Below are 22580 nucleotides of genomic sequence, written 5' to 3'. Positions count from 1 at the left end.
CAAACATACTCTTCAGCACATCTCAACTTTTCAGCCAGTATAAAAGCTTCAGAATTTTGGTGAAGCTGACTACTCAGATCCTCTGCCCACTTGATCATTGCTTTTGCAACCCAAGCAGAGGAAATAATGGGACACAGCGTGAATCCCACGCCTTCAAAGATAGCTTTCAAGGAACCTTCTACCTTTTTGTCCACTGGATCTTTAAAAGCAGTGCCCCCTTGAACAGGCAACGCAGTGGATTTAGACAGTCTAGCCACCGATGCATCCACCAATGGGGCATTCTCCCATAACTTGCTATGTTCCTCTGGCATGGGGTACATATTAGCATATTTCTTTGCCATTAATAACCTTTTGTCAGGAGTCTTTCCCGCTTCACTCAATAAAGTAATCATTCCCTCATCAGAAGGGAAACACACTGGCAGGAGCGGATTGGGAATTAAAACAAGCCCGGGAACTATCTTGAGGCAGGCCCGGGGCGGGGTGTTGCCTCTCACATGCCTGAGGCGCGTCCGATTTTTTGGGGGGGCGAGGCCTAGTGATATGGGGGTGTGGCCTATTTCAATGAGGCCATGCCCCATTTTGACGCTGTGGGGGCATAAATAGGCTCAGGCTGCAGATTAGGCGCATGGGAAGGGGGACGCAGGGTGGCGTAGAATGCTGGGCGGGGAGATGCAGAGTGGCTAAGGACAAAGGGAGGCAGGACGTAAGCAGGGTGGCATAGGATGCAGATTGTGAGGGGGACATGGTGGCACAGGATGCAGGGTAGGAGGGGGAATGCAGAGTGACAGAGGATGCAGGGAGGGGAGTCGCAAAGTGGTGGAGGATGCAGGGAGGGGAGACACAGAGTGGCGTTGGTTGCATAGTGGCAGAGGATACATGGAGGGTTGCCGCAGGGCGGCGTAGGATGTATGGTGACAGATGGGAGAGGCAGAGTGGCATAGGATGTGGGGTGGTGAAGGATTCAGTTAGGGAGGGGGGAAGCAGGGTGGCGCATAATATGTGTATATGTATATATGTATGTACATATATATATATATCCAGACGGCGGCACTCACCCAAATAATATTCTCATACGCAGTAATTCAACGTTTCGAACCTATTTATTAGCGGTTCTTCATCAGGATGTACAATTCAAAAGACATACACAACCATATTTATACATACCACAATGATATCAGCACCAATCGTGTCCAGCTGGTTTGGCGCCACTGAACGGATCTACACGCCCCCGTATGAAGTGCACAGATTGCGCCTCGTCATACTATTGGCCGGATCGCGTCACGGCGCCCAAGCCCGCCTCTGTTGCCAAGGTGATTAACAACGCACCTTGCCGCACATACATCCGGGCACAGGCTGATGATCACAGCGGCTTCCTGCATCTGGCGTGTTCAGCGTCACCACGCTCAGACCCTACGCCGTTATTTGATCCAATCAGGCAGTCCCTAGTAACCGCGGCAACGGTACACAAAATACAAGACGTAGCCATCACCAGCGCATTTACTGGAGACGCAAACATCATGCAATAATAACAATCATAGAGAAAACATAGTTATGCTTCACCACAACCTATTCACCTACATAAAAACAGAAAAAAGAGAACAGTGCAAATTAACATTAATACAGACATATGAACGTAGCAAATAGGATGGCATCACAATGACTATATGCATAACTGATCATTACAATCAGTCAAGATCAGGAATTGTATTAGAATATTGCACTACTAGTTATAGAATACATAATATAGGGCATATACTAGCCAGTAAGAAAAGTACTATCATGACCATTCACAAAAAACAATGCAGGCCTCTAAATTCATTAAGGCCCCTCGGGGCAAGCATACCCAGACGCTGGATCCATTGCGCCTCAAACTGTAATAATTTTTGCTACCTATTACCCCTGCGTATGGACTCCGGAATATGGTCTATGATAATGTAACGCAACATAGGGATGGTGTGGTGCGCTTCAAAAAAGTGCTGCGCCACTGGTTGGCCGCTGACACCCTTTTCTAATGCAACTTTAATAGAATGCCGATGACCTGCCATCCGCTCCCTCAGCGTCCGCTCCATTTTGCCAATGTAACTGAGAGAGCAGGGGCACGTTATCATGTACACGATGTACTTGGTTGTACAAGTTACTCTATGTCTGATACCATACCTTTTGCCACTGGAAGGGTGGCAAAAGGACTCACCAGTAATAAGTGACCTACAAGTGATGCAATTCAGGCACTTAAAGCAGCCTGGTCTGGCCCTTAAGAATGATTCACTGCTATTTTGCTGCAACTTTCTAATGTCGGTTTTCATGACTATGTCCCTCACACTCCTGCCATGAGTGTAGCTGGGCATAATCATGGTATCCGTCAGGTTTAAAGTGCGGTCCATTTGCACCAACGGCCACAGCTTCTTTACAGTTTTCTTGATACCAGTATTACTGGTGCTATAATGATTGACCCAGGGTAAACGATTGGCAGTCTCAGTCTTGTCCCTATACACAAGCAGAGACTCTCTAGTTTTAGATAGGGCCTTCATCTTAGCATCACACAGTAAACTGGCATCATAACCTCTTTCACTAAATTTCTGTGACATAAGGTCCATCTGTTCCTCAGCCAATGCATCAGTGCTACATATGCGCCTTGCGCGCAAGAACTGGGAATAAGGCAAACTGTACTTGGTGGAACCAGGATGACAACTAGTCGCGTGTAACAGAGTATTACGATCGGTGGGTTTGGTGAAGACCGATGTCTCCACCAACCCATCCCTGATCGTCAGTGTCACATCAAGGAAGTTCACACGCTCAGTGTCGACTGAATAAGTCAACTTAACTGGACTGGGGGATTTATTGTGGTTATCGATGACAGTCATGAACTCCTCACGTGATCCCGTCCAGATCATAAACAGATCATCTATGTATCGCGTATAGTAAAAGACTTGCTGAAAAAAAAAACAAATCTTGTTCTATCACCATCATGTACGCGTTGGTGTACGATGGGGCGAAATTACTCCCCATCGCACAACCAACGCGCTATAGGTAGAAGGTCCTGTCATAGAGAAAGTAATTAAGAGGGCATCAATATAGGTAGAGATGTTCTGGAAGAGTGAACCCCTGTGCCGCTATAATAGGCCTGCCCGGAGGAGCCCTGAGCCCCTTATGGATTTTGGGCAGGGTATACAACAGCGGCACCACGGGGTCCACTACCCTCAAAGCTAAAGATAATTCAGCTGACATAGTACCATCACCCGGGCAGGCCTATTATAGCGGCACGGGGTTCACTCTTCCAGAACATCTCTACTTATATTGATGCCCTCTTACAGCCCTGTATTAGGGCTTCTGAGGGCCATCTTTTGGATACCACAGCTTTCCTTAACGGTATTAATGGTTTGGGCCCTATTCCGCATGAGAGCTTGCTATGCAGCATTGACATAACTAGCTTATACACCATTTTTCCAAACCAGGCTGGGCTAGAGTCTGTTCGTAAATTGCTGCTGAACAATATTCACTATCAGGGACCCGATATTGAGTTTGTGATCTCACTGTTAGAAATGGTACTTACCCATAATTACTTTCTCTATGACAGGACCTTCTACCTACAGCGTGTCGGTTGTTCGATGGGGAGTAATTTCGCCCCATCGTAGGCCAACGCGTACATGATGGTAGTAGAACAAGATTTGTTTTTTTTTTCAGCAACCGATGTACAGTATTGCGTAGAGTCTTTTACTATACGTGATACATCGATGATCTGTTTATGATCTGGATGGGATCACGTGAGGAGTTCATGACTGTCATCGATAACCACAATAAATCCCCCAGTCCAGTTAAGTTGACTTATTCAGTCGACACTGAGCGCGTGAACTTCCTTGATGTGACACTGACGATCAGGGATGGGTTGGTGGAGACATTGGTCTTCACCAAACCCACCGATCGTAATACTCTGTTACACGCGACTAGTTGTCATCCTGGTTCCACCAAGTACAGTTTGCCTAATTCCCAGATCTTGCGCGTCAGACGCATATGTAGCACTGATGCATTGGCTGAGGAACAGATGGACCTTATGTCACAGAAATTTAGTGAAAGAGGTTATGATCAGTGTTCCCTCTAAGCTGTGCGCACGTGCGCGCGCACACAACTCGACGAGCGTGCGCACAGACATTACAACTGAGCGCACAAAGCACAGTGGTCCCTTTTTGCAGTTGTGGACTCAATTAATGTGTGTTTCACCCATTAACTACTTTGTGTGATGTGTTTTTGAATGTTTAAATGTTTAATATCATTTTGAAGTAAAGTTAACACAAATGCTGGACGTCATTTTCCAGTTATATATAAGCGACGCACAAAAATGTAAATTTCCTTCCAAAGTTGCACAGTCAAAATCTTTAGCCGCACACAGCCTTCGTAAAATTAGAGGGAACATTGGTTATGATGCCAGTTTACTGTGTGATGCTAAGATGAAGGCCCTATCTAAAACTAGAGAGTCTCTGCTTGTGTATATGGACAAGACTGAGACTGCCAATCGTTTACCCTGGGTCAATCATTATAGCACCAGTAGTACTGGTATCAAGAAAACTGTAAAGAAGCTGTGGCCGTTGGTGCAAATGGACCGCACTTTAAACCTGACGGATACCATGATTATGCCCACACTCGTGGCAGGAGTGTGAGGGACATAGTCATGAAAACCGACATTGGAAAGTTGCAGCAAAATAGCAGTGAATCATTCTTTAGGACCAGGCTGCTTTAAGTGCCTGAATTTCATCACTTGTAGGTCACTTATTACTGGTGAGTCCTTTTGCCACCCTTCCAGTGGCAAAAGGTATGGTATCAGATATAGAGTAACTTGTACAACCAAGTACATAGTGTAAATGATAACGTGCCCCTGCTCTCTCAGTTACATTGGCAAAAGGGAGCGGACGCTGAGGGAGCGGATGGCAGGTCATCGGCATTCTATTAAAGTTGCATTAGAAAAGAGTGTCAGCGACCAACCAGTGGGGCGGCACTTTTTTGAAGCGCACCACACCATCCCTATGTTGCGTTACATTATCATAGACCATATTCCGGAGTCCATACGCAGGGGCAATAGGTCGCAAAAATTATTACAGTGTGAGGCGCAATGGGATCCAGCATCTGGGTACGCTTGCCCCGAGGGGCCTTAATGAATTTAGAGGCCTGCATTGTTTTTTGTGAATGGTCATGATAGTGCTTTTCTTACTGGCTAGTATATGCCCTATATTATGTATTCTATAACTAGTAGTGCAATATTCTAATAATATGCCTGATCTTGACTGATTGTAATGATCAGTTATGCATATAGTCATTGTGATGCCATCCTATTTGCTACGTTCATATGTCTGTATTAATGTTAATTTGCACTGTTCTCTTTTTTTCTGTTTTTATGTAGGTGAATAGGTTGTGGTGAAGCATAACTATGTTTTCTCTATGATTGTTATTATTGCATGATGTTTGCGTCTCCAGTAAATGCGCTGGTGACGGCTACGTCTTGTATTTTGTGTACCGTTGCCGCGGTTACTAGGGACTGCCTGATTGGATCAAATAACGGCGTAGGGTCTGAGCGTGGTGACGTGTCTAGTGACACTGAACATGCCAGACGCAGGAAGCCGCTGCGATCATCAGCCTGTGCCCGGATGGACGTGCGGCAAGGTGCGTTGTTAATCACCTTGGCAACAGAGGTGGGCTTGGGCGCCGTGACGCGATCCGGCCAATAGTATGACGAGGCGCAATCTGTGCGCATCATACGGGGGCGTGTAGATCCGTTCAGTGGCGCCAAACCAGCTGGACACGATTGGTGCTGATATGATTGTGGTATGTATAAATATGGTTGTGTATGCCTTTTGAATTGTACATCCTGATGAAGAACCGCTAATAAATAGGTTTGAAACGTTGAATTACTGCCTATGAGACTATTATTTGGGTGAGTGCCGCTGTCTGGACCTATACATTGACCCTGGGGGTTATGGATGGCACCCCATTGATTGTGACTGGCCGAGGAAGTGAGAAAGTGCTGCTCTTATCTGGACACTCAAAAGTAACATCATATTAAAGTGCATATAGTGCTCACAAAATGTTGATACGTGTACCAAGGCAACACACACACATATAACAATAGACATTGAGGCAAAAAATAGGATTTTAATATACCTACCGGTAAATCCTTTTCTCGTAGTCCATATGAAATACTGGGGTTCAATACTATGGGGATAGAGATCCTCCGCAGGAGAGACAGGCACATAAGATCTTTCAGTGTGGGTGCACTGGCTCCTCCCCTCTATCCTCCCTCCACTAGTCAGTTAATGAAAAACTGTGCCGAAGGAGAGCAAAGTATATGAGGAGTAAGCGAGTAAATGTGGTGAGATTCATACCAGCACACCGTCACAAAAATAACAAAATAGGTGAAGAAACCTATAATAATAACCTATGGTGAACACCATAACTGAAATATTTAATAAATATATATATGGCAACAAGCCAATATTAGAACGTCACTTGTTCAAAAAGGCAACCAGCCAATACAAGAACGTTAACCTTCAACAAGGCAAAAAGCCCAAGAAAGCAAGGTATTACCTGCAGCAGAAAATTCTGCACTAAGGCGTGCGTGCAGTATTCCATATGGACTACGAGAAAAGGATTTACCGGTAGGTATATTAAAATCCTATTTTCTCTAACGTCCATTATGGAATACTGGGTTTCAATACTATGGGGAGGTCCCAAAGCCATCAGAACGGGCGGGAACGTGCGGAGACTGCTGTAACACCGCTTGCCCGAACTGGGCCAGGGCATCAAATTTGTAGAACTTTACAAACGTATGCTGGCCCGACCAAGTAGCAGCTCTGCAAAGCTGTAAGGTCGAGACTCCTCGAGCAGCCACTCAGGAAGTCCCTACAGATCTTGTCGAATGAGCCTTCAATGAGGATGGAATAGTCAATCCAGCCATCCCATAGGCTTGTTGGATCGTGGTACGTATCCAACGGGCAATGGTCTGCTTTGATGCAGGAGCACCCTTCTTCTGTGCATCGTAAAGCACAAACAGACCATCCGTCTTCCTGAACCTAGAGGTTCGCCTCACATAGACCCTCAGGGCCTGAACAACATCCAGGTATGCCGGAATCCCTGGATGAGCCAAACTGGACGGGACCACAATCGGTTGGTTTAGATGGAAAGCCGACACAACCTTAGGCCTAGTCCTCATTTCCGCCCTGTCGCCGTGAACAATCAAGTAAGGGCTCTTGCAAGAAAGGGCCCCAAGTTCGGACACCCTCCTGGCCAAAGCCAAGGCCAGCAGGACCACAGTCTTCCATGTCAGAAACCGCAAATCTGCCTGATCTAATGGATCGAACCAGGATGACTGCAAAAAAGATAAGACTACATCAAAGTCCCATGGCGCAGTGGGCGGAACAAAAGGGGGTTGAATTCTTAACACCCCCTGAAGAAAAGTCTGGACCTCAGGTAAGGATGCCAGTTTTCTCTGAAAAAACACAGACAGGGCTGATACCTGGACCTTTAAGGACCCCAGCCGGAGCCCCAAGTCCAAACCTGCTTGCAGGAACCGCAAGAAGTTACCCAGTTTAAAATCTGCAGGTGATAGGGCATTTCCCTCACACTAGGCCACATATCTCCTCCAAATGTGGTGATAATGGGAGGCCATTACCTGTTTTCTGGCTTGGGCCATGGTTGTTATGACCGAGGAATCCAAACCCTTGCGCCTCAGGATCTGCCGCTCAACCTCCAGGCCGTTAAACGAAGCCGAGGCAAGTCCTGGTAACCGAACGGCCCTTGAAGAAGAAGGTCTTCTCTGAGGGGCAGACGCCAAGGGTCTTCCACCAGCATGGCCTGAAGATCCACGAACCAGGCTCACCGAGGCCAATCTGGTGCCACCAGGATTGCCTCTGCTCCTTGGTGTCTTATTCTTTTTAAACACTTTCGCCAGTAGTGGTAACGGAGGAACGAGATATACCAGCCGGTATTCCCAAGGCCAAGTTAGTGCATCCACTGCCTCCGCACAAGGATTCTTTGTCCTAGAGCAGTACCTGGTTACCTTGTGGTTTCTTCGAGAGGCCATGAGGTCTATCTGTGGAGTCCCCCACAGATCCGCAATGGCAGTGAACACCTCCTGGTGTAATTCCCATTCCCCGGGATGGAGGTCGTGGCGGCTGAGAAACTCCGCCTCCCAGTTGTCCACTCCCGGTATGAATATGGCGGACAATGCCAGAACGTTTTGCTCCGCCCAAGAGATGATCCTGGCAGCTTCTCTCATGCACGGCATGCTCCTCGTTCCACCCTGCCTGTTTATGTAGGCAACTGTGGTTGCATTGTCGGACTGCACCTGCACAGCCCTGCCCTGGAGCAGAGGAGCAGAATTCAACAGGGCGTAGTAAACCGCCTTCAATTCCAGCCTGTTGATATGGAGCTTGGCTTCCAACAGGGACCATCTGCCCTGAAGATGGACACCCTGAACCATGGCCCCCCATCCTCTCAGGCTGGCATCCGTGGTCAACAGAAGCCAATCCTGGATTTGAAAGGAACGGCCGGCCAGTAGATTTGTCGACTCCAACCACCATTGGAGCGACAGCCTTGTGGTTGCAGAGTGTTATCAGCCTGCGCATCTGGCTGGGGCACCCCGACCACTCCGTCAGGATATCCAGCTGGAATGTCCTTGAGTGAAATCTGGCATACTGTATGGCCTCAAAGGAGGCCACCATCTTGCCCATCAGCCTCAAGCAGAGGTGAACCGACACCTGTGGGCCCGCCAACACCTCTACCACCAGTTGCTGGATTGCAGCCACCTTCTCCGGTGGAAGGAGTACCTTCTGTTCTGCTGTGTCCGGGATCATGCCCAGGAACAGCATCCTTTGACTTGGGACCAGGGATGATTTCTTCAGGTTTAAAATCCACCCGTGGTCCGAGAGGATCCTCCTGGTCAGCTGAATAGCACTGCAACAGGCTCCTGCCGACCCTGCCTTGATCAGCAGATCGTTGAGGTACCGGATGACATTCACCCGATGCTGCCATAGAAGGGACATCATCTCCGCCATGATCTTCGTGAAGATGTGCGGAGCCGTGGACAGGCAGAAGGGCAACGTCCAGAACTGATAATGTTCCCTTCCCAGCGCAAACCTCAGAAACATTTGGTGTGGGGGCCAAATGGGGACGTGTAGATAGGCGTCCTTGACGTCTATGGAAGCCAGGAACTCCCCTGGCTCGAGACTGGCGATGACCGAATGGAGGGACTCCATTCTGAATTTGAACACCCGCAGGTACGGGTTCAAATCCTTCAGGTTCAGAATGGGCCTCACTGACCCATCTGGCTTGGGCACCAGGAAAAGGTTCGAGTAGTAACCCTGCCCCTGCTCCTGCACTGGAACTGGCAGGATTACCCTGGACTGGAGCAGTCCCTGGATTGCCCCTTGTAGGAGAATCCGGTCCTCCGCTGCTGCGGGGAAAGCCGCCTTGAAGTACCTTCTGGGAGGCGGTCTGTCGAGCTCCAGCCTGTAGCCCTGCGAAATAAGAGTCCTGGCCCAGGAATCTAGGCACGAGGCATCCCACACCTGGCTGAAGTACGACAGACGACCCCCCACCTCGAGAGGATCCCGTGGTGGGGAGATCCCGTCATGCTGACGGCTTGGAGGCAGCTGCAGTAGCAGCACGGTCCTGTGTGCCAGAGGGGTTAGGTTTCCTGAACTTACTCCCTCCACCTCTGTTGGCATTGGACGCACCTCTAGCCCTGGAGCGGAACCGAGTCCCACGAAAGGACTGCTGGGTAGGCAAGGTAAATGGACATTTTGGCGCAGGAGGGGCTGATGGAAGAAAAGTGGACTTACTAGCCTTGGAGATCCACTCATCCAGCTCACTCCCAAAAAGCCTCTCCCCTGAGAAGGTTATACTTTCCACGCTGCGTTTGGAGTCCACGTCCGCCACCCACTGTCACAGCCACAGGGCCCTCCGGGCTGAGACCGCCATTGCAGAGTTGCGGGCATTTATGGCCCCCAATTCCTTCTGAGCCTCACATAGGACCATTGTCGTGTCCTGAATGTGATGCAGATTTTCACCTATCTGAGCCACCGACATGTCGTCCAGCAAACCTTCCTAGATCTGGGTGGACCACGTGTGAATGGCCTTAGCCATCCAACAACTGGCCAGTATGGGACGTTGAGAGGCCCCACTAGCCGTATACATGGACTTGAGGGTGGTCTCCAGTCTCCTGTCAGCCCCGTCCTTAAGGGTGGATACACCCGTGACCGGTAGTAACACCTTTTTAGAAAGGCATGAAACTGAGGAGTCCACAATGGGAGGCTCCTCCCACAATTTTCTACCTGCAGGTTCAAAAGGGTACGCATTTGCGAACCTCTTTGTGAGCTGGAACCTCTTCTCAGGGTTTTTCCAGGCGTTTTTGAAAACACCCTCTAGTTCCGCCTGCTCTGGGAAGCACACAGACTGCTTTTTCTGTGTCATAAAGAAAGAGTCACCCTCCGTGACTTCCTCCAGAGGGAGCTCTAAGACCTCCCTAATAGCTCTGATAAGAGGCTCAGGGCCATGTACTGGTGCCTGTTCTTGTACAGGCTCCTAATCCTGCAACTCCTCCCCCTCATCAAGGATATCATCCTCTCTGTATCAGGGGCCACAGCCGACAAGGGCCTTTTCTGAGGCTGGCTAGACTGGCTGGGAAAAGGAGTGATGATATCCACCCTAGCTGACAGGATGGCTAAATCCTTCTGCACCCTCTGAGTCTGCTTTGTATTAGCAGCTAGCTGGGATGAGACTGAGTCTAACAGCGTTTTAATGCTGCTGGCCCATGCAGGCTCATTATCTCCCTGTGACACCCCACTATATTGTGGGGGCACACCACTAGCCAGAGGGGTAGTCCCACTAGGCTGTGGAGACATACAGGGTTCACAGGTAACCTGTGACTGTCAGGCAGGGATAAACTTGGTGCTGCACACCATGCAGGTCAGTTTCTTCACCATTGTGAAGCTGCACACAGCCACACCACACACACACTCACACTGATTTGTAAGTGTTCTTTGGCTATGTGTTATTATTATTATTATAATTTTATTTATAAGGCGCCACAAGTGTTTCGCAGCACCGTACAAAGGACTAATATCTTAACTAGCCAGTGTGGGGTAAACAGAGCTACTTGGGAATCCAGGGCTGTAACCTGAGCTCACAGATTGGAGAGAGCTGGTTCACAGTAAAACACACAGTAATTCTTCAGAAAAACAGTGCTATGCAATATTCATATGCTAGGCAAACACAATATAAGTGTTAATTCGTGCTATAACTTGCTGTCTCTGCAGGCAGAAAGATCCCAGATCCACCCCACTGATGAGGAGCTGTAATGGCTACCTCAGCATGCAGGAAGAAGCAGGAAGTCTTGCTTAGCAGTGCCTGGTCCCACTCTGAGCTAAGCCCCACCCCCAAAACGGAGCTGGTGCTTTTAGCATTAAAAAGCTGGCATTTTTAGGCTTATCTGTGCTTTATGCAAAAAACATTGCCATAGCCCTGGTGGTCCAGTGGCTATCTGTACCTGCCAGCAAATATATAAAAGATGGGGGGTTCGCGCGGTACCTGCGCGAAGTCCGCTGCTACTGTCACCGCCATCTTGCCGCACATAAAGTCGGGGTACCCCCTGTGGGGGACCCCGACCAGTGCTCACCACTTGTAGTCTTCAGACCCTGCCAGGGGTGTGCGGCAGCTGGGAGGTCTGCTCGCCCCACCGCAATGCTGTGCAGTGACAGAAACCTCTCTCAGGACAAAGTCCTGCAGCAGGGCAACTCTGCAACTGAAGAGGCCGGTGACTGACCCTTCCCCTGGCACCCTCGAAGCAGGACTGCTGCCTAGGTGTAAAAGCAGCGCCCCAAAATAACTAAAACAAAATGTTGAAAAATCTCTCTGGAGCTCCCAGAAGTGCAGCATCTCCTGATGCACATTTTTCTAAACTGACTAGTGGAGGGAGGATAGAGGGGAGGAGCCAGTGCACCCATACTGAAAGATCTTATGTTCCTGTCTCTCCTGCGGAGGATCTCTATCCCCATAGTATTGAACCCCAGTATTCCATAATGGACGTTAGAGAAACATAAGATAGAAACATAATCACAGCATGAAAAAAGCATCAAAAAGTAGCACCTTTGGTGACAGTCTCCCTCCTGGCCCTTCCTCACTGAGGCCGCCGGCGGATGTCAGGCGACTTCCAGAGAGGTGAGCAGCCTGCAGTAGGGTTGCCACCTCATGCAACGTCGATTCCTGGAGACACCTCCCCCCCAGAAAACAGTGGTAGGGGCCTAATTCAGTAAGAGGGTGGAGCTACGATTGTGACGGACGGTCAGACAAAAAGAAACTTAAAACATTTGCTCCATCAGATCGGTCATGATCATAGCTCCGCCCTTTTACTTACTATATAGCCACAGAATACTAGTATAACGACAGAACAGCTTGATATTGCCACCATATACATCCCCATATTGCCATGTGTAACCCCGTGCCACCATAGTCATCTTAATTTTACCGTATACACTCCTATGTTACCATATACAGCCTCCCAGTGCTACAATGACCATTCCATTCCTTCATGACACCCAGGGGGAGCCCCTGCTCCCCCTGTATAATAATAATGATAACAGGACCCCACAGGCTACTCCTCCCAGTATAATACTAATAACAGGACACCACAGGCTGCTCCCCTTGTCTAATAATAATAATAACAATAAAAGAACACCACAGGCTGCTCCCTCCTGTATAATAATAACAGGACACCAGTGACAGCAGTGTCCCCAATGTGTGGCGGAGCACAGGGGGCCAGCAGGTACTAACAATGGCGGTCAGTATCCCAGTGTGTGGTTATAGGGGGGGCTGGGGGAGCACAGGAGGCCAGCAGGTACTAACAATGGCCAACAGTACCCCAGTGTGTGGCTATGGGGGGTGGGGGGGTAGCACAGGAGGCCAGCAGGTACTAACAATGGCCAGCAGTACCCCAGTGTGTGGTAAGGGGGGGGGCTGGGGGAGCACAGGAGGCCAGCAGGTACTAACAATAGCCAGCAGTACCCCAGTGTTTGGTTATGGGGGGGCTGCGGGAGCACAGGAGGCCGGCAGGTACTAACAATGACATTAGATACTGTATGCTTACCAGCAGCCAGGTGACAGGGAGAAGCGGGTGAGGCGGCCATTGCGCACAATGGGGAGAGGGGGGCACCCGGCGCCCAAGTCCCAGCCGTCCTGCAAGTACCATTTTAACTCTGGGTGACCCGGGGCTGGCTGCGGCCATGTTTGATATGGGCATAGCGCTGCGGCCGCTAAACACGTAGATGGCGGTCCGTGGCCCAGCAGGGAGGGTGAGCAGTCCCAAATTACAGTAAATGAGCCGGCCCACCCTGGTGGGCCAATCCGCCCATGCACACAGGGTCCCTGCAACACCTTTAAAGACACATTGAGCAGGACTTTTTTCTTCCTCTGAAAGATTCAGAGTCTGTTTTACAGCCACAATCAAATCCTCAATGCCTGAAGCTAAGGCTTCAGCTTCATCACTCACACACACATCATCCTCAGAATCTCCCTGTAAAGAGGGGTGGTGTAGAAACAGGGTGTCTAAGTACACTATCATCAAAGGATTTAGTGAACTGCTCCATCAAGGCTGTCATTTTATGAACTCCCTGCGCAGTATCTTGCATAGCTTGCAACAAAATGGGATCCCCCTGAGCTGGGGTAACTGACCCCACAGAAACCTGAGAAGAGGGAAAATGGGCAGGAGACCCTAACAAGGAGTCCTTCTGCCTTTTCAAAGCCTCTGTTTAGGCATTCATAGACCTGCCTAATGCCAAAGCCCAGGCTGGTTCAGGCTGGGGACGCGCGACCCACTGGGAACAGCTTCACGGGAAGGGCATAAATCCCCTGGTCCTCATGTTCACATGTAAATTTTGCTTAAAATTTTTTGCAATAATTAAACATGTCCAGTGGAGAAGTGAACCCTTCAGCCATGCAAATAACATAATGCAAAATGACAGGCACTGCACAGAGCACTTATCTTGTGCTGTTTTCCTGTCAGCGATCAGCGAGGGAAGCGCTTCTCAGAAGAAACTGGAGTCTGTGTAGTAATCCACCCTGTCAGCTCCACAGCACGGAGAAAAGGCGCCAAAAACACAGTGCAGTAAGAGACCAAGTCTCTGCTCCAGAGGGAAGACTAGCCTATTTGGCACTTTCTCCTCTGTCAGCCGCTCCCACTGTTGTCTCTTCTTACCTCTGTGTGTCTCCCTTCATATGGGACCACTTGGAGTTGTCCGGCAGCGTACTCCTGTAAAAGACTTCACTTCCCTGGCGGGATTTCAATATTTAAGCCATTACAAGATGGCGGCCACCATCGCGGGAGTCCGTACCCCAAGATCCCCTTCTGTAAGGAGCCGGTTAGGACACCCCCGGTGCCCAGGAAACCCTCTATTGATGAGAGGTTAAGCGCTGTGCAGAGGGAGTAAAAAGTGTCCCTCTGCGCACAGAGAGCTGACAAGACGCGCTTCTGTCAGCTTCTCAGTGTGTGTGATCTTCAGTATGAAGGAACACACTGGAAAACCTGCTCTAAGCTAGTGAATTAATAAAATAATAAAAACCTAACTATCTTTAGCAAAAATCCAAAGAAAATACGTCAGCTGCAGCACAGCACCCACTCCTGTGGGCACCTAAAACTAACTGGAGCATTGTGGGATGCAGTAGGGATGAGTCTGCTCCCGTAGACTTTGAAGCATAGGTGCCTGGCTCCTGCGGACCCCTTCTACATCCCGTTGTGAGCTGTGTCACCGGACTGGACGAAAGAGAAAATGTGTCAGAAAATGACAGGGGCACCCCTGAACTAAAAAAAATAAATAAAAAAAAGATAAAATTAAGTAGACCTTGTTTACAAGTCATCTTTAGGTTTAGTTATGAGGTGAGAGACAGGATTTTCTTCAGTTTGTACACATTTTATGATGATTGGCAGCCACCAGCACTGGTTTTGTCTATTAAATTGACCATAAATAAATTGAACTGGAGCACCCCAGAGTGCCACTGCACACAGTTTGGGAACCACTGCCCTAACTGAAATGACCCCTTGTGGTTATTATTTTCTGGAAAAGGATTACATATAGCATAGAGTTCTCAGAATCAATTTAATTTGTTCCATATACTGTAAACACAAATGATCACAAAACATGTTTCGGTACTCTTTACCTAGAAGGGCGCCCGCGATTGAAATCGCGGGCGTCGGGGGTAAAAATCGCGGTCATCGCGGGCATCGCGGGTAAATCGCGGGTACATAAAAATCTGCTACCCGCGATGACCGCGATTTTCCCATAGGGAACAATGTTAAAAAGGCTGATTGAGCGCGATTTTGATGTAAAATGCCTCAATGCCCGCGATTTGGCCATAGGAATCAATGTTAAATGGGCCACAGAGCCCAAATAGCCACAATTAACCCTTAAATGTTCCCCCAAATTTTTAACGCCACCCACGATCCACGCCAACCCGAAGCGTGGCGAGCGCAGCGAGCCCGCGAGGGGCGGCGGTACGCGTCCTCCGACCTTTTCATGCCCTACTATCCACTAGGGCGTGGAGTGAGAATAGAATAGTGTGGCAAGCGCAGCGAGCCACCGAGCCCGAAGCGTGGCGAACGCAGCGAGCCCCGCGAGGGGACGCGGATACCTTCACAGGTAGACGCGTCCCCTCGCGGGCTTCACAGGTAGACGCGTCGCCACGGACACCTGTGAAGCCCGCGAGGGGACGCGTATAACTGTGAAGGTATCCGCGTCCCCTCGCGGGGCTCGCTGCGCTCGCCACGCTTCGGGCTCGGTGGCTCGCTGCGCTCGCCACACTATTCTATTCTCACTCCACGCCCTAGTGGATAGTAGGGCATGAAAAGGTCGGAGGACGCGTACCGCCGCCCCTCGCGGGCTCGCTGCGCTCGCCACGCTTCGGGTTGGCGTGGATCGTGGGGTGGCGTTAAAAATTTGGGGGGACATTTAAGGGTTAATTGTGCTTATTTGGGCTCTGTGGCCCATTTAACATTGATTCCTATGGCCAAATCGGGTCCATTGAGGCATTTAACAGTAAAATCGTGTCCATCGGGCCTTTTAACATTGATTCCTATGGCAAATCGGGAGCATCGCGTCGCGGGCATCGCGGGTACATTTATGGCCGGCCGCGACGCGACCGACACGATTTCCATGTTTAACATGGGTTTCAATGGGAAATCGCGGGCATCGCGTCGGTCGCGTCGCGGCCAGACATAAATGTACCCGCGATCACCACGACGGGCGCCCATCTAAGTAAAGAGTACCCATGTTTCTTTACTGTGAGTTACACAATGTAGATAGGGAATACTGAAGCAGCACATGTGCAGACAAAAAAAAAAAAACATCATTTACTAGATTTTGCATTGAGATTATTAACCCTCAATAAGAATGAGAATAGAGCTCTTAAAGATGGGAAGAGAAGACAAATAATGGAAGTTGAATAATGGAAGTTGACAGAGAATTCTGCAATTAGTCTTTAACCACCATAGAATCCAACTGGGTATCCAATTACCCCTGGTAAAACATACATCGAAAGTGGACCTTATTGATGACCTGTAATGATCACCTTTTATGTGACATATAGGGGGAAATTTACTAAAGGAAATTTGTAAAAAAAAGGTGTAAAAATAGGTGTATTTGTATCCAGAAATACCCTTATTTTTGACATTTACTATCCCGAAAATACGGCAATTCGTATTCGTATTGATGTGCTTTCAATACGAATACGAATTGCCGTATTTTCGGGATAGTAAATGTCAAAAATAAGTGTATTTCTGGATACAAATACACCTATTTTTTACAAATTTTCTTTAGTAAATTTCCCCCATAATCTTTTTTTTTACACATTTTTATTTTCTATTGGATTAACTGATAAAAGACCGTTTTTGCTGTGAACACACACAACACAACTATATGCGATGAATACCTTTCACTCTCATCGGCTGCTTTTTCTGCTTCTTCCAATTTCTGTAAAGCTGTAGCAAGACGTTCCTGAGCTCTATCCAACTCCTCTTCTACTAGCTGGATTCGGCGATTCAATGCAGCGACTTCCCCTTCAGCCTGAAAAGAGCACAAAAAACAAAACAAATTATTCAATGTTCAGTGACATACAATTGTAAAAATTCAAATTCTTTATGGAGGATATAATGGAGAATACAGGCCTCAATTAACCCTTTGAGTGCCAACATCTGTGCGATGTGCAAAATATCCGCTAAGTGCCAGCGTTGCTCACATTTGTTACCTAAATTCAAATTAAAAGGAAAAAGGATTGTGTGTGTTGCACAATCAATAGCCGCTGGCACAGGGTTTGTCAGACCCTAATTAATAAGGCAAAAAAGAAGAAGGTGTGTGCCAGCGCTTGCTGTTTCAATAATTACACGGTTCTCTAAAATAATTATTTAATAAAAATTAACATGAAAAATACATGTATACATTTAATATGAAAAATAAATAATAAATAAGAAAATAAAAGAATCTGAGTGCTGGTGAATCATTTAAATCTCACTTGAGAATAATTTCATACATGATGTATAGTCCCTTAATAGGGGAAAGTTTGGAGGCTGACTATCGCAATAATTTTATATTACCATCCAATATGTCTGGAGGATTTTGTATCCAGAGTTATGTGACAGCAGTGGTTCTGTGGTGCCTTATGATTTCCATGGCTCAGGATACCCTTAACCCCTTCCCGCCGCAGCCTGTTTTTGCCTTCCTGACAGAGCCCTTTTTTTCAAATCTGACATGTATCACTTAAGTGGGGATAACTTTTTTTTGCTTTTACTTATCCCAGTGATTTTGAGATTGTTTTCTCGTGACACATTGTACTTCAAGTTAGTGGTAAATTTTCGTCGATACAGTCTGTGTTTTTTTGTGAAAAATACCAAAATGTCGTAAAAAAATGGAAAATTTTGCAATTTTCAAAATGTTAAATTTTCTGCTTGTGAGACAAATAATCATACCACTCAAAATAGTTAATAACTAACATAGACCATATGTCTACTTTATGTTGCCATCATTATTTCAACCTCCTTTTAATTTTTTTGGACACTAGGAGGCTTAAAATATGAATAGCAAATTCTCAAATTTTCAAGAAAATTTCAAACACTGATTTTTTTAGGGACCAGTTCAGTTCTGATGTGACTTTGAGGGACTTGTATGTGAGACACCCCCATAAATGATGTCATTTCAAAAACTGCACCCCTCACAGTATTCAAAACAGCATTTTGGAAGTTTGTTAACCCTTTAGGTGTTTCACAGGAATTAAAACAAAGTGTAGGTGAAATTTCAAAATTTCATTTTTTTTGCAGATTTTCAATTTTAATACATTTTTCTAAGGAACACAGTACATTTTACTAGAGAAATGTGACTAAAAATTGATTCCCCCAATTCTTTTGTTTTCATAAATATCCTATATGTGGCCCTAGTGTGCACGTTGACCAAACCACAGGCTTCATAATAGAAGGAGCACCTACTTGATTTTGGAGCCTCCTTTTTATGAGATTATTTTTTAGGCACCATGTAGGTTTCTAGGCACCGTAAGATGCTAAAAGTTAGGAACCCCCCCACAAGTGACCCCATTTTGCAAACTACACCCCTCAGGGAATTCATCTAGGGGTATAATGTACATTTCAAACCCCCAGGGGTTTCACCAATTGTGGTACAACTGGGCAGTGAAAATGAAAAATTAAATTTTTTACACAAAAATGCAGTTCTGGCTCAAAATTTTTCATTTTCACAAGGAATGAAGGAGACAAAGCACCCCAAAATCTGTGCCCCAATTTCTCCCGAGTACGGCAATGCCTCACATGTGACCAAAAAATACCATTTGGGTGCATGGCAGGACTCAGAAGGGAAGGAGTGATTTTTGTATTTTGCAGCTCAGATTCTGGTGGAATTTTGGTGGGTGCTATGTCGCATTAGCAAGACCCCCAAAGCACCAATACAGTGGAAGCCCCCACAAGTGACCCCATTTTGCAAACTACACCCCTCAGGGAATTCATCTAGGGGTATAGTGTACATTTCAAACCCCCAGGGGTTTCACCAATTTTGATACAACTGGGCTGTGCAAATGAAAAATTACATTTTTTTACACAAAAATGCAGTTCTGGCTCAAAATTTTTCATTTTCACAAGGAATGAAGGAGACAAAGCACCCCAAAATCTGTGCCCCAATTTCTCCCGAGTAAGGCAATGCCTCACATGTGACCAAAAAATACCATTTGGGTGCATGGCAGGACTCAGAAGGGAAGGAGTGATTTTTGTATTTTGCAGCTCAGATTCTGGTGGAATTTTGGTGGGTGCTATGTCGCATTAGCAAGACCCCCAAAGCACCAATACAGTGGAAGCCCCCCACAAGTGACCCCATTTTGCAAACTACACCCCTCAGGGAATTCATCTAGGGGTAAAGTGTACATTTCAAACCCCCAGGGGTTTCACCAATTTTGATACAACTGGGCTGTGCAAATGAAAAATTACATTTTTTTACACAAAAATGCAGTTCTGGCTCAAAATTTTTCATTTTCACAAGGAATGAAGGAGACAAAGCACCCCAAAATCTGTGCCCCAATTTCTCCCGAGTAAGGCAATGCCTCACATGTGACCAAAAAATACCATTTGGGTGCATGGCAGGACTCAGAAGGGAAGGAGTGATTTTTGTATTTTGCAGCTCAGATTCTGGTGGAATTTTGGTGGGTGCTATGTCGCATTAGCAAGACCCCCAAAGCACCAATACAGTGGAAGCCCCCCACAAGTGACCCCATTTTGCAAACTACACCCCTCAGGGAATTCATCTAGGGGTATAGTGTACATTTCAAACCCCCAGGGGTTTCACCAATTTTGATACAACTGGGCTGTGCAAATGAAAAATTACATTTTTTTACACAAAAATGCAGTTCTGGCTCAAAATTTTTCATTTTCATAAGGTATGAAGGAGAAAAAGCACCCCAAAATCTGTGCACCAATTTCTCCCGAGTATGGCAATGCCTCACATGTGACCAAAAAATACCATTTGGGTGCATGGCAGGACTCAGAAGGGAAGGAGTGATTTTTGTATTTTGCAGCTCAGATTCTGGTGGAATTTTGGTGGGTGCTATGTCGCATTAGCAAGACCCCCGAAGCAACAATACAGTGGAAGCCCCCCACAAGTGACCCTATTTTGCAAACTACACCCCTCAGGGAATTCATCTAGGGGTATAATGTACATTTCAAACCCCCCGGGGTTTCACCAATTGTGGTACAACTGGGCAGTGAAAATGAAAAATTAAATTTTTTACACAAAAATGCAGTTCTGGCTCAAAATTTTTCATTTTCACAAGGAATGAAGGAGACAAAGCACCCCAAAATATGTGCCCCAATTTCTCCCGAGTACGGCAATGCTTCATGTGTGACCAAAAATGGCAGGACTCAGAAGGGAAGGAGTGATATTTGGATTTTGCAGCACAGATTCTGGTGGAATGTTGGTGGGTGCTATGTCGCATTAGCAAGACCCCCAAAGCACCAATACAGTGGAACCCCCCACAAGTGACCCCATTTTGCAAACTACACCCCTCAGGGAATTCATCTAGGGGTATAGTGTACATTTTAAACCCCCAGGGGTTTCACCAATTTTGATACAACTGGGCTGTGCAAATGAAAAATTACATTTTTTTACACAAAAATGCAGTTCTGGCTCAAAATTTTTCATTTTCAGAAGGTATGAAGGAGAAAAAGCACCCCAAAATCTGTGCCCCAATTTCTTCCGAGTACGGCAATGCCTCACATGTGACCAAAAAATACCAGTTGGGTGCATGGCAGGACTCAGAAGGGAAGGAGTGATTTTTGGATTTTGCGGCTCAGATTCTGGTGGAATGAATGGTGGGTGCTATGTGGCATTAGCAAGACCCCCGAAGCACGGTGAAATGATGAACCTAATAATCCATAGATGTGTGGTATATTTTAAAACACTCCTTTATACATAGGCCGGGTTTGTCGGGGCAAGTGTCACACTGGAAAATAGTTTGCTTTCTTATTCCCTTTTTATAGCAAACTTTGCACCTTTTTTGTGTCCTGCCCTTTTTTTCCAGTGGAGGGGATTTCATCAGGAAAATGCTGCCCTGGTACAATACGGGGGCCAGTACTAGAAGTACTGGGGCCCTCTGCCTGCTGGTTCCCAAATATTAGGCCCTTTATGACTTCCTCTTGAAAGTGCATAAATGTCCCCCTCTGGCTGGTAGAACGGAATAGCACGTAAGCGTTATACAGTGCCATCTGGATGATATACACGGCCAGCTTCTTGTACCAGATTTTTGTTTTCCGCAGGGCACTGTACGGCTTCAGTACCTGATCTGAAAGATCCACTCCGCCCATGTACTTATTGTAATCCAGGATACAATTAGGTTTTGAGGTGTGGGTACTGGTACCTCGTACAGGGATGGAGGTGGTACTGTCTCCGTGAATTGTTGTCAGTATAAGGACATCCCTCTTGTCCTTATATTTGACCAACAACATATTTTCGGTGGATTGTGCCCTGCTTTCACCCCTTCTCATTACTTGGGCAATGTGCGTTTTTGGGAGGCCTCTTTGGTTCTTGCGCACAGTACCGCAAGCTGCTGTACCTCTTGAACCAAGGGCATTAAACAGGGGTATGCTAGTGTAAAAGTTATCCACATAGAGGTGATAACCTTTATCCAGGAAGGGGTGCACTAAATCCCAGACAATTTTTCCACTAACACCTACGAGGGAGGGGGGGCATTCTGGCGGTTCAATTCTTGAATCCTTCCCTTCATATACCCTAAACCTGTGGGTGTACCCTGAGGTGCTTTCACACAGCTTATACATTTTTATGCCATACCTTGCCCTCTTATTGGGAAGGTACTGGCGGAATTTAACCCTTCCTTTAAAATGTATAAGGGACTCGTCTATGCAAATGAATTTATCTGGGATGTACATCTCTGCAAATTTGGCACTGAAATGATCAATGACCGGCCTGACTTTGAATAGCCGGTCAAAGGTGGGATCATCTCTGGGTGGGCACTGTGCATTATCGTTGTAATGCAAAAATTTAAGGATTAACTCAAAACGAGTACGGGTCATGGCCATACGGTAAAGTGGGGTGCTGTACAGAACATCTGTACTCCAATATTGCCTAATTTCTGGCTTTTTTACTATGCCCATATGAAACACCAGACCCCAAAACGTCATCATCTCTACTGCATCTACAGGGGTCCACCTAGCAAATGATGATGTGGGGTTTTGAGCAATAAACTGGGCATATAAATTAGTTTGGTCCACCATTAAATTTATAAAATCATCAGAGAAAAATAATTTGAAAAAGTCAATTTCTCTGAGACCTGTGGAATCAGATTGGATTCCTGGGATGGCCAAAAACTCAGGAACCTGGGGCTCAAAATTGTCTGGTGGTGGGGTCCATACGAGATCAATTATTGGGGGGGGGTCTCAGCTGCTCTACGGGGGCGTCTTTGAGGGGGTCCCTCATCACTAGAGGAGGAAGAGGAGCTTAAGATGAATCCTACAAATTCCCCGCTTGCATCACTGGCTGTGTCAGAGTCAG

The 22580-nt window shown here is 47.0% G+C and overlaps 1 protein-coding gene across 1 annotated transcript in view; it reads right to left on the bottom strand.

Moving 5' to 3' along the window:
* LOC146027253 (tropomyosin alpha-1 chain-like) overlaps positions 1–22580 on the bottom strand; it is a 314841-nt gene that overhangs the window by 104644 nt on the left and 187617 nt on the right. The window contains exon 3 of the mRNA XM_083158199.1: positions 16960–17093. Within this exon, the coding sequence (XP_083014325.1) occupies positions 16960–17093 (134 nt within the window). The remainder of the gene's footprint in view (positions 1–16959; positions 17094–22580) is intronic.

This window comes from Crinia signifera, chromosome 1 (assembly GCF_055691185.1).
Source record: "Crinia signifera chromosome 1, ASM5569118v1, whole genome shotgun sequence".
NCBI classification, from domain to species: domain Eukaryota; kingdom Metazoa; phylum Chordata; class Amphibia; order Anura; family Myobatrachidae; genus Crinia; species Crinia signifera.
This window is presented reverse-complemented; position numbering and strand designations above follow the sequence as displayed.